Source organism: Macadamia integrifolia, chromosome 3 (assembly GCF_013358625.1).
Source record: "Macadamia integrifolia cultivar HAES 741 chromosome 3, SCU_Mint_v3, whole genome shotgun sequence".
Classification (NCBI taxonomy): Eukaryota; Viridiplantae; Streptophyta; class Magnoliopsida; order Proteales; family Proteaceae; genus Macadamia; species Macadamia integrifolia.
Window position 1 is genome coordinate 36,748,379 of NC_056559.1, and position 18,063 is coordinate 36,766,441.

Below are 18,063 nucleotides of genomic sequence, written 5' to 3' on the forward strand. Positions count from 1 at the left end.
CGACACGTTTAACTCGACCATTTATACTTACATTTCGTGTAGAGTAAGGTGTGTATATATATACACTAGTAAAATTACACGTGCAAATGCACGTGTGGCCATATGTCGAGGGTGAGAGGACTTGAAAGAGAGAGAGTTTGAGATAGAAAAGGAGAGAGAGAGAGAGAGAGAGGTGTCCAGCTCAAAATAAATAATATAACAAATGTTATCATCTATCAATGATGCACTTTTTTTCTTCTCTTTTTTCTTCCCTTTTTTTGGTTAAAGAAAAATTACTTTCATGGATGACAAATAAGCCGAATATGTGAATATGTATACATGGATATCAAAAATGTTATCTTGACTTTAGAGTGCATTCTACTTTAGTATGCGTTGTTTGTTTGACGCAATGTTCTTGGAACATAAGTTTATTTATTTTCAATGTTAAACAAGCTCAGAGGGAAATAGTATCTTGAAAGGTTTATAGGGCATTATGAGTGGCACAATAATACTTTGAGATGAAAACCAAATCGTGTCAAGAAAATGATTTGATTCATCATTCTTCAATATTACAAATTAAAATCAAAATCATTCGTTCTGTAATTTTTTATTTAATATAAAGTATATAGGAGAATGATAGGTATGCCGCCAATATCAAGTATGCTAGCGGATAGCACCAATAGGATCACATGATGAAGTATAATTCAGGAAGGATATAAGGGTCATTTCAGAAAAAAGAGAAGAGAGAGATAGACACAATGGGTGCTAACATACTTGATATCGGCGGCATACCCAACCTTTTCCCAAAGTATATAGAATAATTTATAAAACTGAAATCACAAGAAAAATTATTACAATTCAAAACACAAACGAGTCGTTAGGCTACTTTATAGGAAAACCTTGAGCAACATCACCGTACCTTCTTCTCCTTAAATTGCCATTGAAACAAGGGATAGCTAATTAGAGCATTATAAGGAGCTGCTACAATGAGCATAAATATCAAAATAAGTAGTCAGATAAGATGGCAAAATATGGTTGAATCGGCTAAATAAATATTCATAATAAATCATTAGAAAAAAATAAAGTAACCTTCAATGCCTTTATAGTTGATAAGATCATGAGACCCTCAATGCAGAAAAAAAATAAAGATTCATAGAAAAAAAAAAAAAAAAAGTAATAGCCTATCCTACGAATTGAGAAATTTCATAGTATCTTCAATTTAAATGTTGATAATGACAAAGAATTTGAGAGAAATATTTCATATTTTTGACATCTTTCACAGTGTCGACAAAGTTGCAAAGAAGTCCGACTTCCAATCATCGTTTCAAGAGGGGGTTTAGTCGTTGTTTCTCAGTGCTAGAGTTATGCCAACATTGTTGCTCTCAAATATTAGAGATTGGATTCAGTCCAAGACAAGTCGAGGGAGTGTGGTAGTGAAGTGAACTAAGAAGAGAATTGCGAGAGAGAGAAGGGGAGTTAGAAAAATTTCTATTTATCCGCAACAATGACAAAGGGAGTTGAAGGAAATAATTCATATTTTTTACCGATTTCAGATTTAGATACTCACAGAAGAGTAAATCATTGGAAGCACTTTGGTAAACGGCATGATATCACTCACATTGCATAAGATGAAAAGAAAAAGCTCTATTGCAATTGAAACTATCGACTCTTCGAACTCTCAATCAGTGATAAGGACCTGCAACAATTCCAATACTTTTACAAAATTTTATTCTAAATATATAGGTAAACTAAGAAAATTGGAACTATAGGAACGAAAAGAAGTCCAAGAACAAAAGATCTATGAAAAAAATATATATATCAATGCATAGGTTTCGATTCAGACATGGTATATATTACATTAAAAACAACTTTAAGACCATCCATAAATGCATTCAAAACATTGATACGGGTAAAGAAAATCTATCCTTCTGCCAATGTGTCATATCCATTAATATAAAAATTAATAAACACAAAAAAGATTTATGAGGAGCAGAATCCATACCAAGACTATACTGCTCGAAGGTCCCAATAACAGGGTAGGAAGCCTTGGAAGTCCGATCCAATAGCCATGACTCTCTAATTGCCATGGAATTGGGTCAACTTCTTTCTTCACCCATTATAACATTGAAGAAATAAAAAATAATCAGAAATTAAAAACAATCTAACATTCATACTTGATATAAGTTGATAAAAACAAATTTAACACGTATTACTGAGAAATTTATAATTTCAATGTGTAATTTTTTTTTCTCACAAACCCCTTACCTCGCAGAAAAATTAAAAATTTCTTGAGACATGGTGTACAAGTAGTCAAGAGAGGCAATAAAAAGCTTGCTAAGCCTTATAAAACTTGTAGAGAAACACTTCCAAAAAATAAAGGCTGCAATAAAAGGGTTACTAAAAAAATGGAAGAAGGCATAAAAGAGGAGTTAACCCCATAACCATCTAGTGAGTGTCTTTTTCCCACTCATGTTCTGGTTTAATTGTATGTTTTCTTCAAAAGTATCATTACTGAGGTCTAGCAGCTCTGAAAAGTCTTCTGGCCTAAAGTTATGAACAACATCACTAATAACTTCAATTTTAGGCCTTGGGAGGTAGGCACTTCAGCATCCCTCTGATTGGATGCTTCTGTTTGATCTATTGGACCAAGATTTGAAACACCCACACCTTTGTCTGTTGGAGCTGAACAAGGGACATTACATAAAAAAGATATCATGTTATTTTTGTCTTGCATTTTTTATTCCTATAAATTCAAAAGTACAATCATAGGATGAAGAAACACAGGATATAGAAGAAACATACTCTTCTTCCATTGGACTAATTTTTGGAATCTTTGTAGGGGGAGGTATATCCATTCTAATATCCTATAAAAAGCAAAAAAGTCCCCGTCAAATGTTGAATAGTACTTGGCATTCAAAATATCAGGAACTATAAGTATCATGACATAAAAAATTTGCTAAAGACTTTAGACCTCATTAATGAAGAAAGTAATATAAGGATTTCATTCAGCGGGGATCTCATTTGTAAACAAGATAAAACCAAACATTCACTCATAGATGGTACAATTCCAATATATTTTTAGATAGAACATTAAAGAAAAAAAAAATGCAAGCACCAATCCAAGACTGAAACCTGTCAATGTAATCTCTTCATAGATCTTAAGATGATTATTTGGTGATCTGAGAAGCAAAATACAAGCATTAAATCAACAAGTTGAAACAGAACATAAGATACACATAGGATAGCATGACCAAAAAAATATTACCCATCAACAAATCATCCAAATTCCAAGCATCAAGCTCAAATGTTTCTAAGAAAGTGACAGCATAAAATGGAGCATGAGTTGCATCTTATGGTAGAATAACATCTCCTGAACCAAAGAAAATATTTAATGACTGCCATATCATATTGCTGTCATGCCAAAGATTCTCCACCTTCTTTAAATATATAACACCACCACCCAATAGAAGGTGCACTGACAATCTTAGAGCAATTGGGATTTCTGGGAACATTATACATTCTAAAGGCACCATCAGAAGAAAATAATAGGAAGAAATTAACTCAAGTAAAAGAAACACATGTTAAACATTGCATACACATTGAATCAAAGAACACTTAGAATACTCTCATAATAAACTACCAATAAATAATACAAAGGGATGGCAACAAATTGTTATCTCGAGATGGTTGATTCAATCTCCATATCCAATAAAAACATACATGCAAATGCACATGAGGACAGAAATTACTAAAAAAAATCAAAGTTACATGTGTTGTCTTACGTAGAGAGAGAGAGAGAGCATTGATGATCATTGAAAGATTAAATATGCATTGTTACAACCAAGGGCAAGATGATATGAATATTTAGAAATAAAGTATCATCATGATATAGATCCAAAATTGTCCTAACAACTCTGTTATATAGCCCCAAGTTTATGTCTTCATTTTGAGAGAGAGAGAGAGAGAGAGAGAACAAGAAACATAAGTTAGAAGGAAGGGGGATGTGAGGGATGCATTTATGGTAGAGGATTTGAGTAATAAGATCTTAAGATTTAATGGCAAAAATAATATAAAAAGATTAAAAAAAAAAAAAACCTCAAGATACCATGTTCACATGAAGAAAAATAATAATCAGTGAGTGAGAGAGAGAGAGAGAGAGAGAGAGAGAGAGTTACAAAATGAAAATTTTAACCAGTGAAATAGAGAGAGAAAGAGAGTAAAATATAGTATGTAAGTTTCCTACATCTGTAACGCAACTTTGAAATTTAAAATTATTCTAAAATGACCCAATTGCCAACATTTGAAATCTCTCTCTCTCTCTCTCTCAAACACTATCTCCTATTTGCCTTTAAATGGAACTCCTTCTCAATTATTGAATTGATCAGTGCCGTTTTACTAAAACAAACTTTAATTGACTATTAATCCATACAATTAAAAATGGATGAGTTAATCATTAATCTTCAACCCTCTTCTAATATCATTAATCCATACAAAGGGATGGCAACAAAGCGATGTGGGATGGAGATGAAGATGGGTAAGAGAAGTGAGAAGGGGTTTTATTAAGTTCAGCTGCAGAAGTAGAAAGGGATGATTCCATCAATACTTGAATCACCTATTTCACACTCGCAAAAGCCCACTCCAAGAAACAAAGTTCATTTTCGAAACTCCCGCTTAAATGATCGCTTTAAAAAGTTGTTCGTCGCGGTTGCTTCCCTCGAAATCCACCGTTTCAGGGGAATGCAATAGCAAACATTGAAATACTTAAAAGGAAAGACCTAGTTAAGTGTAACCAACCTTCACAAACCAATGGAGTCCACTGAAATAACCAATGGAGGCAAAGCTGGCTCCATTCTGGATGAGGGCTTGATGAGCAAGGGAATGGCTGTTAATGAAGACTCCATTGAAATAACCAAGGGAGGCATCTATACTCTACTCAAAATCTAGCCTGTCTTGTCTCTGATACTGAAAGAGAGGAGAATTATTTTAAAAAAAATAATAATAAAAGAGAGGAGGAGGATGAATTTTTATTGGTATGGAATTCCTACGATATAGATTTTTTTGCTTTAAATAAATCCTAGAAGATCTTTTAAAAAGGAGGAAAAGAGAGGAACGTGAGAGAGGAGGAATGGAGAAAGAGAGGAGATTGAAGACTTATTATTGATAAGGAAACTATTAAGATTTTGCCACAAAAAACTCCTAAAACATAGAATTTTTTATAAAAATAAATCCTAAAAGATATTTTACAAAGAAAAAAAGGGAGAACGGTTGAGAGAGAGCACGAAAGGCTTATTGTAAAAGACATAAGGAGAGAGAGAGAGAGAGAGAGAGAGAGAGAGAGAGAGAGAGAGAGTGAGGAATTATTCTTGATAAGGAAACTAATAAGATTTTGGTGAAAAATCTCATAAAATATAGATTTAAAAAAAAAATTCCTACAAGATATTTTAAAAAGAGAAAAAAGAGGAACATTGAGAGAGAGGTTGAAAGGCTTATTGTAAAAGAAAAAGGAAAGTGTGAAAGAGAGAGATAAGAGAGGAAGAAGGTGAGAGAGAGAGAGGGTGAGGAATTATTATTGATAAAGAAACTAATAAGATTTTGGTAGAACAAGCTCCTAAAATATACATTTTAAAAAAATATATTTTAAAAAGAGAAAAAAGAGGAACGCTTGAGAGAGAGGAGGAAAGGCTTATTGTGAAAGAAGGAAAGTGGAAGAGAGAGAGAGAGAGAGAGAGAGAGAGAGAGAGAGAGAGAGAGAGAGAGAGAGAGAGAGAGAGAGATAAGGAAAGTGATTTAAGTGATTTTTAAAGAATATTTAAATATAAAATATAAAATATAAAATATAAAGGGTACCAACAATATCAAAAAAGTAAAAAAGATTGAAAGAAAAATATAAGGTATTTAAATAAGTAAGAAGGGTAAAGTAGTCAAGTGAAAGATTAACCATGAAGTATGAGTACATACTTTTATATTAATAAGCATGAAGTCTTTTCTAAATTATTGATGATTTAATAAAATATAATAAAGTATCTTAAATCTAAGACATTTGATAACCGTTTAAGGTTTTACTAGTCCATTAGCCGATATAAGGCCTGATTATGACCCGATTAGTCCGATTAGGAGAAACCCAATTAAAGTTTGAAACTTGATGAAGCCTGACATGAGACCAACGGAGACCTTCTCATTCCTTAAATAGGCAGGTCACAGTGCAAGGGTACGTGCCTGGTTAGGCCTGATCGAGACTGGCTTAGACCAATCGATTAACACATCTAGGCCAGGTTGGCCCTAAGAGGCCCTAATTTTTTCAAGGGCCAGGCTAACCCTAATTGACCCTGTTTTTATAGTCGCAGTTATCTATTTAAAACTTTGAAACATCGAAGTCGTCCAAGGAAGGTTCGCTTTGCTTCCATTCTTGTGAGTTTTCTTCCTTCCATCGAAAAAAAATTTATCTAAGCTATACATGGAAATAAATATTCGTCCACAACCAAGGAAAAGTTTCCATTGTTTCTTGAGATTCTAGAGTCTTCTTAAGGGGTAGAAATCGTCTGAAATTCTCATCTTGTAAAATTCTATACAATTCCACCCTAAATGGTTGACACGTGTAAATATTCCATATCTACGGTTCAGATTGTATTATGGTTAATTAACATTGCATTATGGTTGATTAATCTGAACCGTAAATATGGAATATTTACACGTGTCAGCCGTTTAGGGTGGAATTGTATGGAATTGTACGAGATGAGAATTTCAGACGATTTCTACCCCTTCTTAAGTGTTCCTATTACCTTAGAATATGTTTGAGTGCAAGACATAGTCGGCAAGGAAGAGATTTGGACGAGATCTCTCGCTATGATTCAACAAATCTCTAAAAAATCAGAGAGTCGGCATATAACGGCTTTTTGCTGAGTCAGTATAATTCTAACTTGGGCTGACTCAATGGGTTTGATCCAATGAGGCCCTTTGCTTGAACCAACATCAATTTAGGATCGTTTAGGTTTATTATAGACATGTCAAAACCATTAACCATATTCTGAAAACAGTTTTAAATAAATTGAAACATTCCTATACCAGCATGTATGCTCACAGAGAAAACTCTCTCGACCATAACTAAAGGATCCTATCACGTTCCAGGGAAAGTTCAATTCATCATCATCTAGCCCCTTCGGAGTGGCGAAATGAGGTGTCTACACTAATTCTATGGGGAATAGGTACCAACTCTATTAGTCATGCTAAAATCTTAAAGGACCTGTATTGACCCAAAGTCCAATTGAGGTACACACAATGGTGATGAACATATTTGAGATCTAATGGAAAGTCTAATTTATGATAAAAGAAGTTTAATGCAATGGAAAGTCTAATTTATGATAAAAGAAGTTTAATGCAATCTCAAATACATTTATATTGTTTTGATAAAAGGACCAAAATGTCCCTAAGGGATTAACCAAGTTAAAGTATTGGTCATATGATTTTAAAATTGATCGAAATTACCAAAATAAATGAATTTCATAATCAATAGCCTCATATTCAAAAATGGTTCGAAGTATTAAGTCTTGTGGGTCCCACTTTGGAAGAACAATTTCTTGACCATAGAGAAGATAGTACTCCTCGAGTTTCGTATTTGGATTAACTTCAAAATTCTTTTTGAATCATTTCATTTGGATTTTTAAAACAATAGTTACAAATTTTCAGAAAGTTCAATGGACTTGGACTTAGGTTAGAACAGCCTGGAAAAAACCAGAACCAAATAGACCAAAATTGTCTTGGATTTAGTAAAATCCATGAAGAATGGGCCTTGCTTGATGTCAAGTGAGGCCATGTCGACGTTTACCATTGCTTTGTCGGTGCGTGTTAATTTCGAGAAGAGCCATTTAAATGTTGATTTCTGAATTTTGTCACAAGTCAGACCCTAAATCACCCTTGGACAGTTTAGGTTGTTTTTTTTTTTCTTTGTTAATCAAGCTGTTCGAGCCAGCTTACGCAAACCTCGACTAAACTTTAGGGAGACTAGGCTTTCTAAAAGGCTTACGATAGTATTCAACTGAAAAAAAAAAACACCCTTCCGTCGTCTGAAATTAGTGTGAGATTTGATCCTTCACATCATTGACATGTCCAAGAGGCATCTCAAGCCTATAATTTGAGCATTCCCCTATGTCCTTGAGCATTTTTAGAGAGTACAAGTAAGCCTTAAAATTGAAACTCATGATTTAAAGTTATTGAGTTATTTTCATGGTTCTAAGTATTGATATTGGATTAGTCGGGACCAATATCAATATATGATCGATTTGGATTGATTATCAATATTGTTTTAGGAGTAAAATCACAAATATATATATAACAAATGGCAAAAATAATTGATCCAAATACTGATGACTAAATCCATGGTTGTTTGGCTCTCTACCTGAGTTGTGAGTGCTCTCCACCCTGATATTCCTCAACTTCTTTATTAATTTCAATTTATTTTGACGAATATTCATTTTTTTTTTTTCAATGATATGATGAAGAGGTGTATGTTGCTGCTACCATACTAGGTACTAGTAACATACACCATGTTTGATCTAATTTCATTCTTAGCCTCATGTTCTGTAATTCATGGTCATTTTATTGTGTTTATCATGCATTAGAATGTTTAATTCATAGTTTCAGTAGGTTATTTCTTTCGTTTATCATTTCTCTCATCAATTAATTTAGGATTAGCCATGCATCATAGTTCATGCTTCCTCATAGGTTTATCTTAGGGATTTTTCTTATTGACACTCATTAAGGTATGAGTATCAATCGGTTGGGCTAATCGGGCATCCCCACTTTAGGACCTTGCACCATGATCAGCTCATTTAAGTATACGGCCCTCATATGCTAAGCATGGCTCCATTTAGTCGGTTGGGTGCCGATCTTTCATCGGGCTATCAATAATTGGGCTAAATGGGCTTAGTTGGGCTTTAAATGGTCAAATGACACATTTATATCCAAATGGGCTATTATCGGGCTTTCAATGGGCTATAATCAGTCTTCAAACATGTTGGGCTTCGTAAACAGGCTTCAAATATATTGGATGAATCGAGTTATTAGTTGATCAATCTTCATCGGGTGCCAACTCCTAATATTGGTTGCGATTCTCTATTCTTTTTCTTTTGAAGAGGAATATATTTTCTCTCGAAGATGGAACAGTCATTGGTTGCAGAGGGAATTTAATGAGAAGGGAAGTGAAATTTTCATACTTAAAAAAGAAATGTTTGTAATCATTATCCCATGAGATCCAATGTGATGTATATAAACTACTTAATTTTTTTAATCTATATTTAGTAATGATACATTTTACATGTAATTTTTATTTTACATATTATAGCAAAGAGTTTTAGATGCAAGTAAAGTGAAATTTTGTAACCAAATATAGAGCGATTTGAAAATAATGTTATAGTCACATGGGTAATGATTATATATATATATATATATATTCCATTCCCTCTGATTCAAGCTTACCAAGATCGATTCGGGTGAAGGTTAGACAAGATAATTTAGGCATCCTTCACTCTGCGAGAGGCGGCCCCAATCTGCTGAAAACCAATCGATAGAAGAACAAAATAGTAGGCCATAACTCTCCTTGCAACCAAACATAGCAATACTTTTTTTTGCTAATGACGGGTATTCAGATCTTTAAGCCTGATTAATCCAACGGGCCCATATTGACCCCATAACCACATGAACCGAGTCATACCGGGATTGAATGAGAATCATTCAACTTGCATTGAAAACAGTGAAGAACATTAAACATGCCGTGTGAATGGCCCCAATGAGGTATGAGGAGACGAAGGTCCCTTACCAATTAACTACCCCCTTGGGGTCCATTGTTCTCATATCGAACGATAAAAGCCTTGTTAAAAAAACCCAAAACCAACTGAATCAAAACCGAACAAGACCAAAACCCACCTTAATGGTTTAGTTTAGATTTGGATCGTCGCATGCATAAAACCCAATTAAACCCATCGAAACCGAACCTTTTTCTTTGGACACCCCTAAGTGAGTGTGTTTTGTAAGACACTACATGCAAAAGCACATAGGTTAAGATTAGGAATGACAGGGACTCCCTGCAATACCAATAAAAGGGAAGGTCCATTCAAGTTAATCTTTCTCTATATGACCGACTCTCATGGGATGGGATCCAGTTCCAAGGATTTATTCCATGTTAAGGGTTTTTATAGAACTAATGGAGATACACACCCGAGAGAGAGAGAGAGAGAGAGAGAACCATGTGACCAAACAATAAGCAAGTTGATGTTGCATTTTAAAAAGCCATAAAATAAAAGCCAATTCCTCTGTCCTCACCCACATGACCCACTCAATCATCCTACCATCTACCCAAATGTGTATAAATATATATATATATATATATATATTAATTAAGGGTAATAAGATGCGACCAAGAAGCGTTGTTCTTTCATATAATTAATATCAACTAACCGTTTTCTTTGTGTATCAACTAAAACTATGTTAAACCGTTTAAATTAATATTAACTAACACTATTCTCACTATGGTAGGAAGTGAATCTATCAACTTAGCACTACTCTCTTGTTTTGACCTTGACCAAATAATGAATGCTCACTATTTTCAGTTGTTTAGTTCAAGCTGGCCAAGTGGAAATTTTTTTTATTTATTTTCTCAATTGTACATTTTTTTATTTTTGTGGCAGTATAGAAGCTCCTATGGCTACAGAAATTACCAAGAAAATTATTGCCATACTCAATTTATAAATTTCTTAAACCATTCTAATCATATATAATATGATTCTATATTGAGATAAATGTTAAAGGTTGAAACCATTTTATGATTTTTTATGTAGAACTGGTCTTCAATATTTGTTATCTTTTATTAGGAAACCCTAATTTGAACCCTAGTTGAGAAAAAAAAAAAAAAAAACCAAAAATTTCCTTCCTTGAAAAGTTCTCTGTATCTTTCATTCCAATACAATGAACCATTTCTTGAACTGTGGATTCATTGTCATATACCGTCAAGGCTCTGCTGTGGCATGAGCATCCCTTAACCATCATACAATGATGGGGTTATGTCAAATCACCTTTTTCAATTAATGATATATATATATATATATATATATATACTCAAAAGGAAAGTGTTTCTTATGAGGGGTGCAGCTCTTGTAATTGCAGGTGTGCCCCAGGACTTAGTGAGAGGGCATGAAAAGTCATTTACAAGGCATCATTTTCTATTTCATGGGATCAAACCCATCATTTTCTACCATGTGTATGGGTGTAGGGGTCACACTCTTCCATAGAAATCACTTTTCAGTATATAACAATCAAACCCTAATACAAGTAAATGAGGTTGGCCACATGGATTTTCGTCTTCTCAAATCAACTTATTTGAAGTCAGTGTGATAGAAGGCCTAGGTTATGCGTGTTTTTTCTTATGTAGTTTTAGGCCTACCCCTAGGTCTTTCAATTTGAAGTAAATCACTCCTCTAACCTATAGCAACCTAAGGCCTAGGTTGAACATAGTCATGCTACCTCAAATGAGTTTTATATAGCTTATCATAGATTGGGGCTACACCTATTTCAGATTCAATATGATCATTATTTACTTTGTCTTTCTTAGTTTTGTCACATATCCATCTCAACATCCTCATTTGTGTTACACTTAGTTTATCTATATGTCATTTCTTAGTTACACAATATTTATGCACCATACATCATAGCCGATTGTATGACATCCACATATAAATTTCTTTTAAGCTCTAAAGGAATACACTGATTATATTCCGGATGAATCTCTCCACTTTAACTAACCTATTTTAATTCTCTAAGCTGCGTCATCCTTTATATCACATTTTTTACTTAAAATTGAGTCATTCTACCAAAAAAACAAATAAACTTATTATTGAGTCCAAATGCCTAAAAAAATCATTTGTGGGATCTCCCTCTCATCGATATTTATCATCTCATTAACTCTTGTAGTGTGACTAAAATTGCACATACACTAAATATTCTGTCTTTGTTCTACTTATCTATAAACTTTTTTATTCCAAAATTGATTTCCATAGCTCCAACTTGACATTAATCCTAATTTAGTCTTTTCCACAAAACAATATTGTCAACAAAAAGCATACACCAAAGTAGAGGTGTCAATTTTGAGTCCGCACCGATAGGCCTGATCGAGCTCGACATGTTTATGGCCCGACCTAGACAAACCCGATTAATAAACGTGTTGGGCCCGACACGATATTAAACTGGCGTTCACGGTGTAGGTTCTAGCCCGTCGGGTGTTCAACCAAACCGACACGTTTATATGCCCTACTTGAACCGACTTATTATAGCCCAACCCTCTTTAATATTAAATAAAATTTTTATTTTTCCACTACTAGTAAGAAACTAATTAAGCTTTCTTACCCCTTTCTTTGTAGTAGGATTTGATTTAATTAAGCTTTATTTTGTAAGTTGTAACGGTCATAATCTCTTCTTTCTTTAAAATATTAAAAAAAAAAAAAAAAAAACAACCATAATCTCAACCCACTTAAGAATAGAGTTTTAGGGTAAGCACATTTAGAGCTCGTTTAGACTTAAATAGGTCCGTAGCCCTGTTAAAGCCCGGTTAAATCCCTCTTAAGGAAGCCTGATTAAAGTCCGACACTGACTGGCCCGATTATAAACCATACCATGTCCCCCCAAAGCTAGGCATGTTTACTAAAATGGGCGCTCAGGATGCAAGGCTAAGTGGTCAAAACTGATCAGGCCCAACCGAGGCCGGCCCGGCCCGATCGGTTGACACCCCTACACCAAGGGACCTTATCTTGGATGTCTTAGTTAGATCATCTATAATAAGCACAAGCAAGTAACAACTTGAGGTTGATCTTTGATGTAACCTAATAATTGTAATTAGGAATTCACTATCTTTGCCCCCACTATTCTACATTGTCATTTGTCTTAATTTTTGTCCACATATTTACTTGAAACCTTCTCCTTCATTTTTTTTTTTTTTTTTGCTAATAAGGATCCTCTTGAATCTTCCCGGTTTTATTGTTCAGGCCAAACGGTAAAACTCTAGTTAGACGCAACCGCACCTGACCCATGTAACAAATTGGTTGTGTGAAATCCTCTCTTCATATTTATAAGAAAAAGAAAGCTATCGGCTTGTGTGTGCCCATGCCTTGCCATAAGCAGACGTGAAAAGACTGCGCTGCCTCCTCACCCCATAAATTGAAGATGCCTCTATAGAGCTTCCCATTAGTCAGTGTGCTTGTATAGTGGCAGTGCAAGCTCATAACATTCTCGTCATATGTGAAGAAAGAATACTATCCGATAACATATATCTGCACTAAGACACAGCAGGTATAAAAGATCATGCTACCCTATACTGAAGATGCTCAGGCACACCCTTCCATTAGCCGTGGGCACTCATGCGATACCGTCGTTATATCGCCATATATATGTATATATATTTCTTTAAGGCGTTGAAATTCTCAACATCATCTTCAATAATGGACATTGCACATGGAATTCTCTTGATTGCCATCTTCCTCGCTCTTCTAGGCACTCAAAATCCATCAAACAAATAGCAACAAGCAGGAAAGAAATTATAAAAGCAGAATCTCCATCCTGAGAAATAAAGAATTCGAGAGAACCAGATGCTCTATGGGTTTCTACTGTTATGGCAGTTGGATCAGAAACCGAATTAATAAAAAAGACTATAGTTTGACTACTTTAACTCAGGAGTGCTTTTACCACCACACTTATTGTGGTAGCATTTACTTTAGCTTTGAATAGATATATACGATCGCTGTCTGGTCTTGTGTCTGTACGTCCAGACACTAAGGTTGGTGAAAAGACCACCATACCCCCAGTTGAATTCCTGTTTACCTTCCTTGGTTGGTCCCGGCACTGATGCAGTGGACACGTTGTCATGTGATCAGGTAGCGTTCCTTAACCCAAAAAATATATATGGGAAAATGAATGGTCCCTGATCACTCCCTCGCTGCTAAGGCACAGGGACTGCAAAAAGATCGCCGTACCCACTTGTGACGGATGCCTTTTCCTGCCTTCCCATTGGCCCATGTGCTGGCATAGTAGACACGTGATCAGGGATCATTGTACCACCTGCTTGTGTGTCTACCCTAAACACAGCAAGCATGAAAAGACTGTGTTGACCCCATGCATTGAAGATGCCTCTGCATGGCCTCCCATTGGTCTTTGTGTTGATGCAGTGGCCCTACAAGCGGGTAGTGTTCTCTTGCCCTATATGTATATATACAAAGGGAAAAAGAACACTCCTCCATTGCACATCCCTACGCCAGTGTGGGAACCAATGAGGAAATGCACATGAGCATCAACATGGGTGGGTTTTTTGAGTTTTAGAAGGGCGGGGGCATCATTTCGCGGTACTTTGTGTCTAGGCAGGCCGCGCAACCAGGGAGTTCATTTCCCCAAAATGAAAGTACAGAAACCCAGAAGAGATTAACTTCTTAATATCAGTCGTAGCTATCTATGATTATAATACAGTAACCCTCATGAGTTTTGATCCATGTAAAAGTTCGACCAGAAATCCAAGCTAAACTAGAGAGAGAAAAAATGTTAAAAAAAAGTAATAACTGAATTGCTGTAAGATATTTATCAAAAAAAAAAAAAAAAAAAAAAGTAAGATATATATTAGAAAAAATGATAAAAAAAAATAAAAAAGATTCAGAACCTTGGGCATCTAAAGTTCTATAAATTTCAACACCATCCCATTTAGGATTCAATACTCTAACAAGCATTTTGGGAATGAAAGATTGAGACTGTTTTACTCAAGAGGACCAATGGATTCCAAGAAGTCTAACAAGATCAGTGAGATAGTTAGGCTTCAACAGATCCTCAAGAAGTGGAAGAAGCTTGCAAATGCACCAAAGAACAGCAACAGCAGCAGCAGCAGCAGCAGCAAGAGCAGTAGCAGTAGCAGCAACACCAACAGCATTAGTAATAATGGCAGTAAAAGCATCAAATTTCTTAAGAGGACACTCTCTTTCTCTGATGTATCTGCTTCAGTTTCTGCTGACACTGTACCTAAAGGATTCCTGGCTGTCTGTGTTGGAAAGGAACTGAAGAGATACATAATCCCAACAGAGTATCTGGGTCACAGAGCATTTGGGATCTTACTGAGAGAAGCAGAGGAAGAATTTGGATTTCAAAATGAAGGAGTTCTTAGGATTCCTTGTGAAATATCTGTGTTCGAAAAGATTTTGAAGATGGTAGAGCAGAAGAAGGATGAGTCGTTCATCATGAATGAATTTGGGTTTAGTGGAGAGGTGGAGATGTCTGGCTTTTGCTCATCAGAAGCAGAGCTTACTCCATCTCGCCATCCTCCAAAGCCAATGTGCAGATAACTTGGTACTTAATTTCCTTTTTGGAACTTTTTGTTAAACCTTTTTTTCTTCTCTTTCGTGTGAAGGCAATGTGCGAGAGAGAGAGAGAGAGAGAGAGAGTAGCAGTAGGGGGAGAATGAAAATTTGGAGATTTAGTAATCCAAAATGTTTGTATCCTACATTCATGATTTTAGTTGACAACATATTGAAGTCTCAAACTAAAGAATCCGTTTTGTTCAACTTTTACAGTTCCATGTTGTTTATGAAGCCATGTATTGCACTTCTGATGCTTAATTGTTTTTGGGTAGTTAAGAGGCTGGAATTCAAACCTTGTGGTGTGTTTGTGAATATTTGCACCACACAAAAAGAGATGAATTGCGTTATCCCTATTCTTTTGATCCAATAGCTAGTTACGAATGGAAGCTACAATGACAACGGTAAAAGCACACAAACAATTCAGCCTTATCCGAAGTTCCCAACTAAATGGGTTGACTACATGAGGCTCTATTTGACAGCATACATGATACAAGCCCTCAATTACGCATTAATTTCCTCACCACTTCTCCTAAGGTTTTTATAGGTTTACCCCTAACTCTTCTAGTTCTTTTTATCTGAATCAAATTACTCCTCCATACTGGAGCATCCGAAGGCTTCCGTTGAACATGGTCATGCCACCTCGAATAGTTTCCTCCTATCTTATCATGTATCAAACTTATTCCAAAATCAGCTAATATGATTATTCCTTACTTTATCTTTCTTAGTTTTATCACTCATTCATCTCCACTACTGAGTTTTACATGATGCTTCTTAATTGCCCAACATTTCACACCATAAAACTAGAATTTGATGGTCTAATCCAAAATCTTAAGGCATTAGGTGTAGATAACTCGTCAAGTATATGAATTCAAAAAGAATCAAACTTAACCGACGTAGGACCATACCTTTATAACTCCCAACATCTCAAAACTTCCCTTCACATACAGCTTCGGCATACCTGGCTTTACATGAAGACAAATGTTGGAAGTTATATAGGTATAATTCCACATCTTAACATCTTGTAGGGTTGTTTAAAATTTGTATCATTCTTTTTTTTTTCTAACGATGCGTATCCAGGCCTTTGGCCTGACTAGTCCCGCAGACCCATACTGACCCCATAACTGCATGGGCTGGGTCATACCTGAGTTGAGAACCATTCAACTTTCACTAAAAGCAATAAAGAGCACTAAACACTCCCGTGTGAGTGGTCTCAAGGAGATAAAAAGAGTTGAACTCATAACCACACGCTTCCTGAGATGAAGGTCCCTTGGCAACTTGAGGAGTCAAACTCAGAGCCAAAGCGGGTAACATTCTCTTGTCATTTGGAAAACAAAATTACAAGATTTGACAAAGTTCTTCCAAGTACTCCTCCAAAGACTAAAAGACCATGTTGTATATATATCATGGTTCAGAAAATAGTTAAAACGGTTGTTATACGTTTTCAGTTAGAATACATTCCAAGAATGCATACCAAATAGACAGCTCCTGTTTCACATTTCACACCACTAATCATGTAAAGCTCTAAAAGATGATTTGATCATTATTTTAATTAAAGCTTCAGAAAGTACCCATTTGTGGAAAGGGATTACATAGATCCATGACAATAGCCAGCTATAGCAACAGTACTTCTATGTGTACTGATGCTTTGTAAGATGTACTGTACTCAAAGGCCTCTCTATGATCACAAGTAATCAAATGATCTTTGCCAAAGGAATGGATCATGTCTTGATAATGCTTGCTTAAGAACTCTAAACATATAAATCATATCGAGATTTATTAATAAGATAATGCATTCATAATCTATTAATTCACAACTCTTCACAACCCTTTCTAATAGAAGGATCCAATGTGCATGTTCGCATATGGAAATGCAAGTAATCTCTTAATATACTTTTAGGGAGAAAAGACCACGTTATCCCCGCCCTGTGTGTTGAAGATGCTACTATGCATCTTCCCATTGGTGTTGCCTACACTAGACTGACAGGTTCCTTCTTCCATAATTTAATCAATAAATTAATGCATCCATTTGTTATAAATCTAAGCAAAGTATTCTAGAAACGCACATGGAAACCAAAAATTAATTATAATGTTGTCGATACAGATCTCTGTGTTACATTCACATGCAAAACCTGTGTTCAAGCATTTGATATTGCTTAAAAACTGCACTAATCTTATTTATTCATGGAGTATAAACTAATTTACCATAAGATATTGTCACCATATATGCTCTTGCGTAGCATCCAATGAGTCAAAGTCAAACCCTTCAGGGACGACCACTCAATCAATCAATCCATGAGAAGAGAGAGAGAGAGAGAGAGTGTGTGTTTTTGTTATTCTAAGCTTGATTAAATTCATTCTACCCCCATCATCCCGAGTTGCTTCTATGGTAGTATAATAAAAGGAGGATCGAGAAATGGATATTTTGATAATAGAAAAATGCTCAAAAGGAAGGGTCGAGATCTCACTGGCAACTCAACTTATTTTTTGCTAAATATCAGCAATGATTATATTAATAAAGGGAAAAAGAACCGTAATCGGTCTTGTTCCCTATGCCCCTCTTACATGTTTCTATGAAATGATCCCCTAATCCCCATGTGTGCTCTCTAGTGGATACTCATGTGCCTTGCCCCATAGGCCTAGGCATCGGCAGAGTAGCCACATGAACGGTTACTATTCTCTTTCCCACTAATATAATAAAGAATTAGATGCATAA

At 35.3% G+C, this 18,063-nt stretch overlaps 1 protein-coding gene and 1 long non-coding RNA gene across 2 annotated transcripts; one reads left to right on the plus strand and one right to left on the minus strand.

The window, feature by feature from the left end:
- Positions 1-207: 207 nt before the first annotated feature.
- LOC122073083 lies at positions 208-2,104 on the minus strand. Its single transcript, XR_006138663.1, has 3 exons — positions 1,982-2,104; positions 1,547-1,675; positions 208-960 (listed from the first exon to the last, which is right to left on the minus strand). It is a non-coding gene; the product is annotated as an uncharacterized LOC122073083 (long non-coding RNA).
- A 12,631-nt stretch (positions 2,105-14,735) lies between these two features.
- LOC122073077 (auxin-responsive protein SAUR72-like) lies at positions 14,736-15,480 on the plus strand. Its single transcript, XM_042637590.1, has one exon. The coding sequence runs from the start codon at positions 14,772-14,774 to the stop codon at positions 15,333-15,335; it is 564 nt and encodes a 187-aa protein (XP_042493524.1). The 5' UTR covers positions 14,736-14,771; the 3' UTR covers positions 15,336-15,480.
- Positions 15,481-18,063: the final 2,583 nt, after the last annotated feature.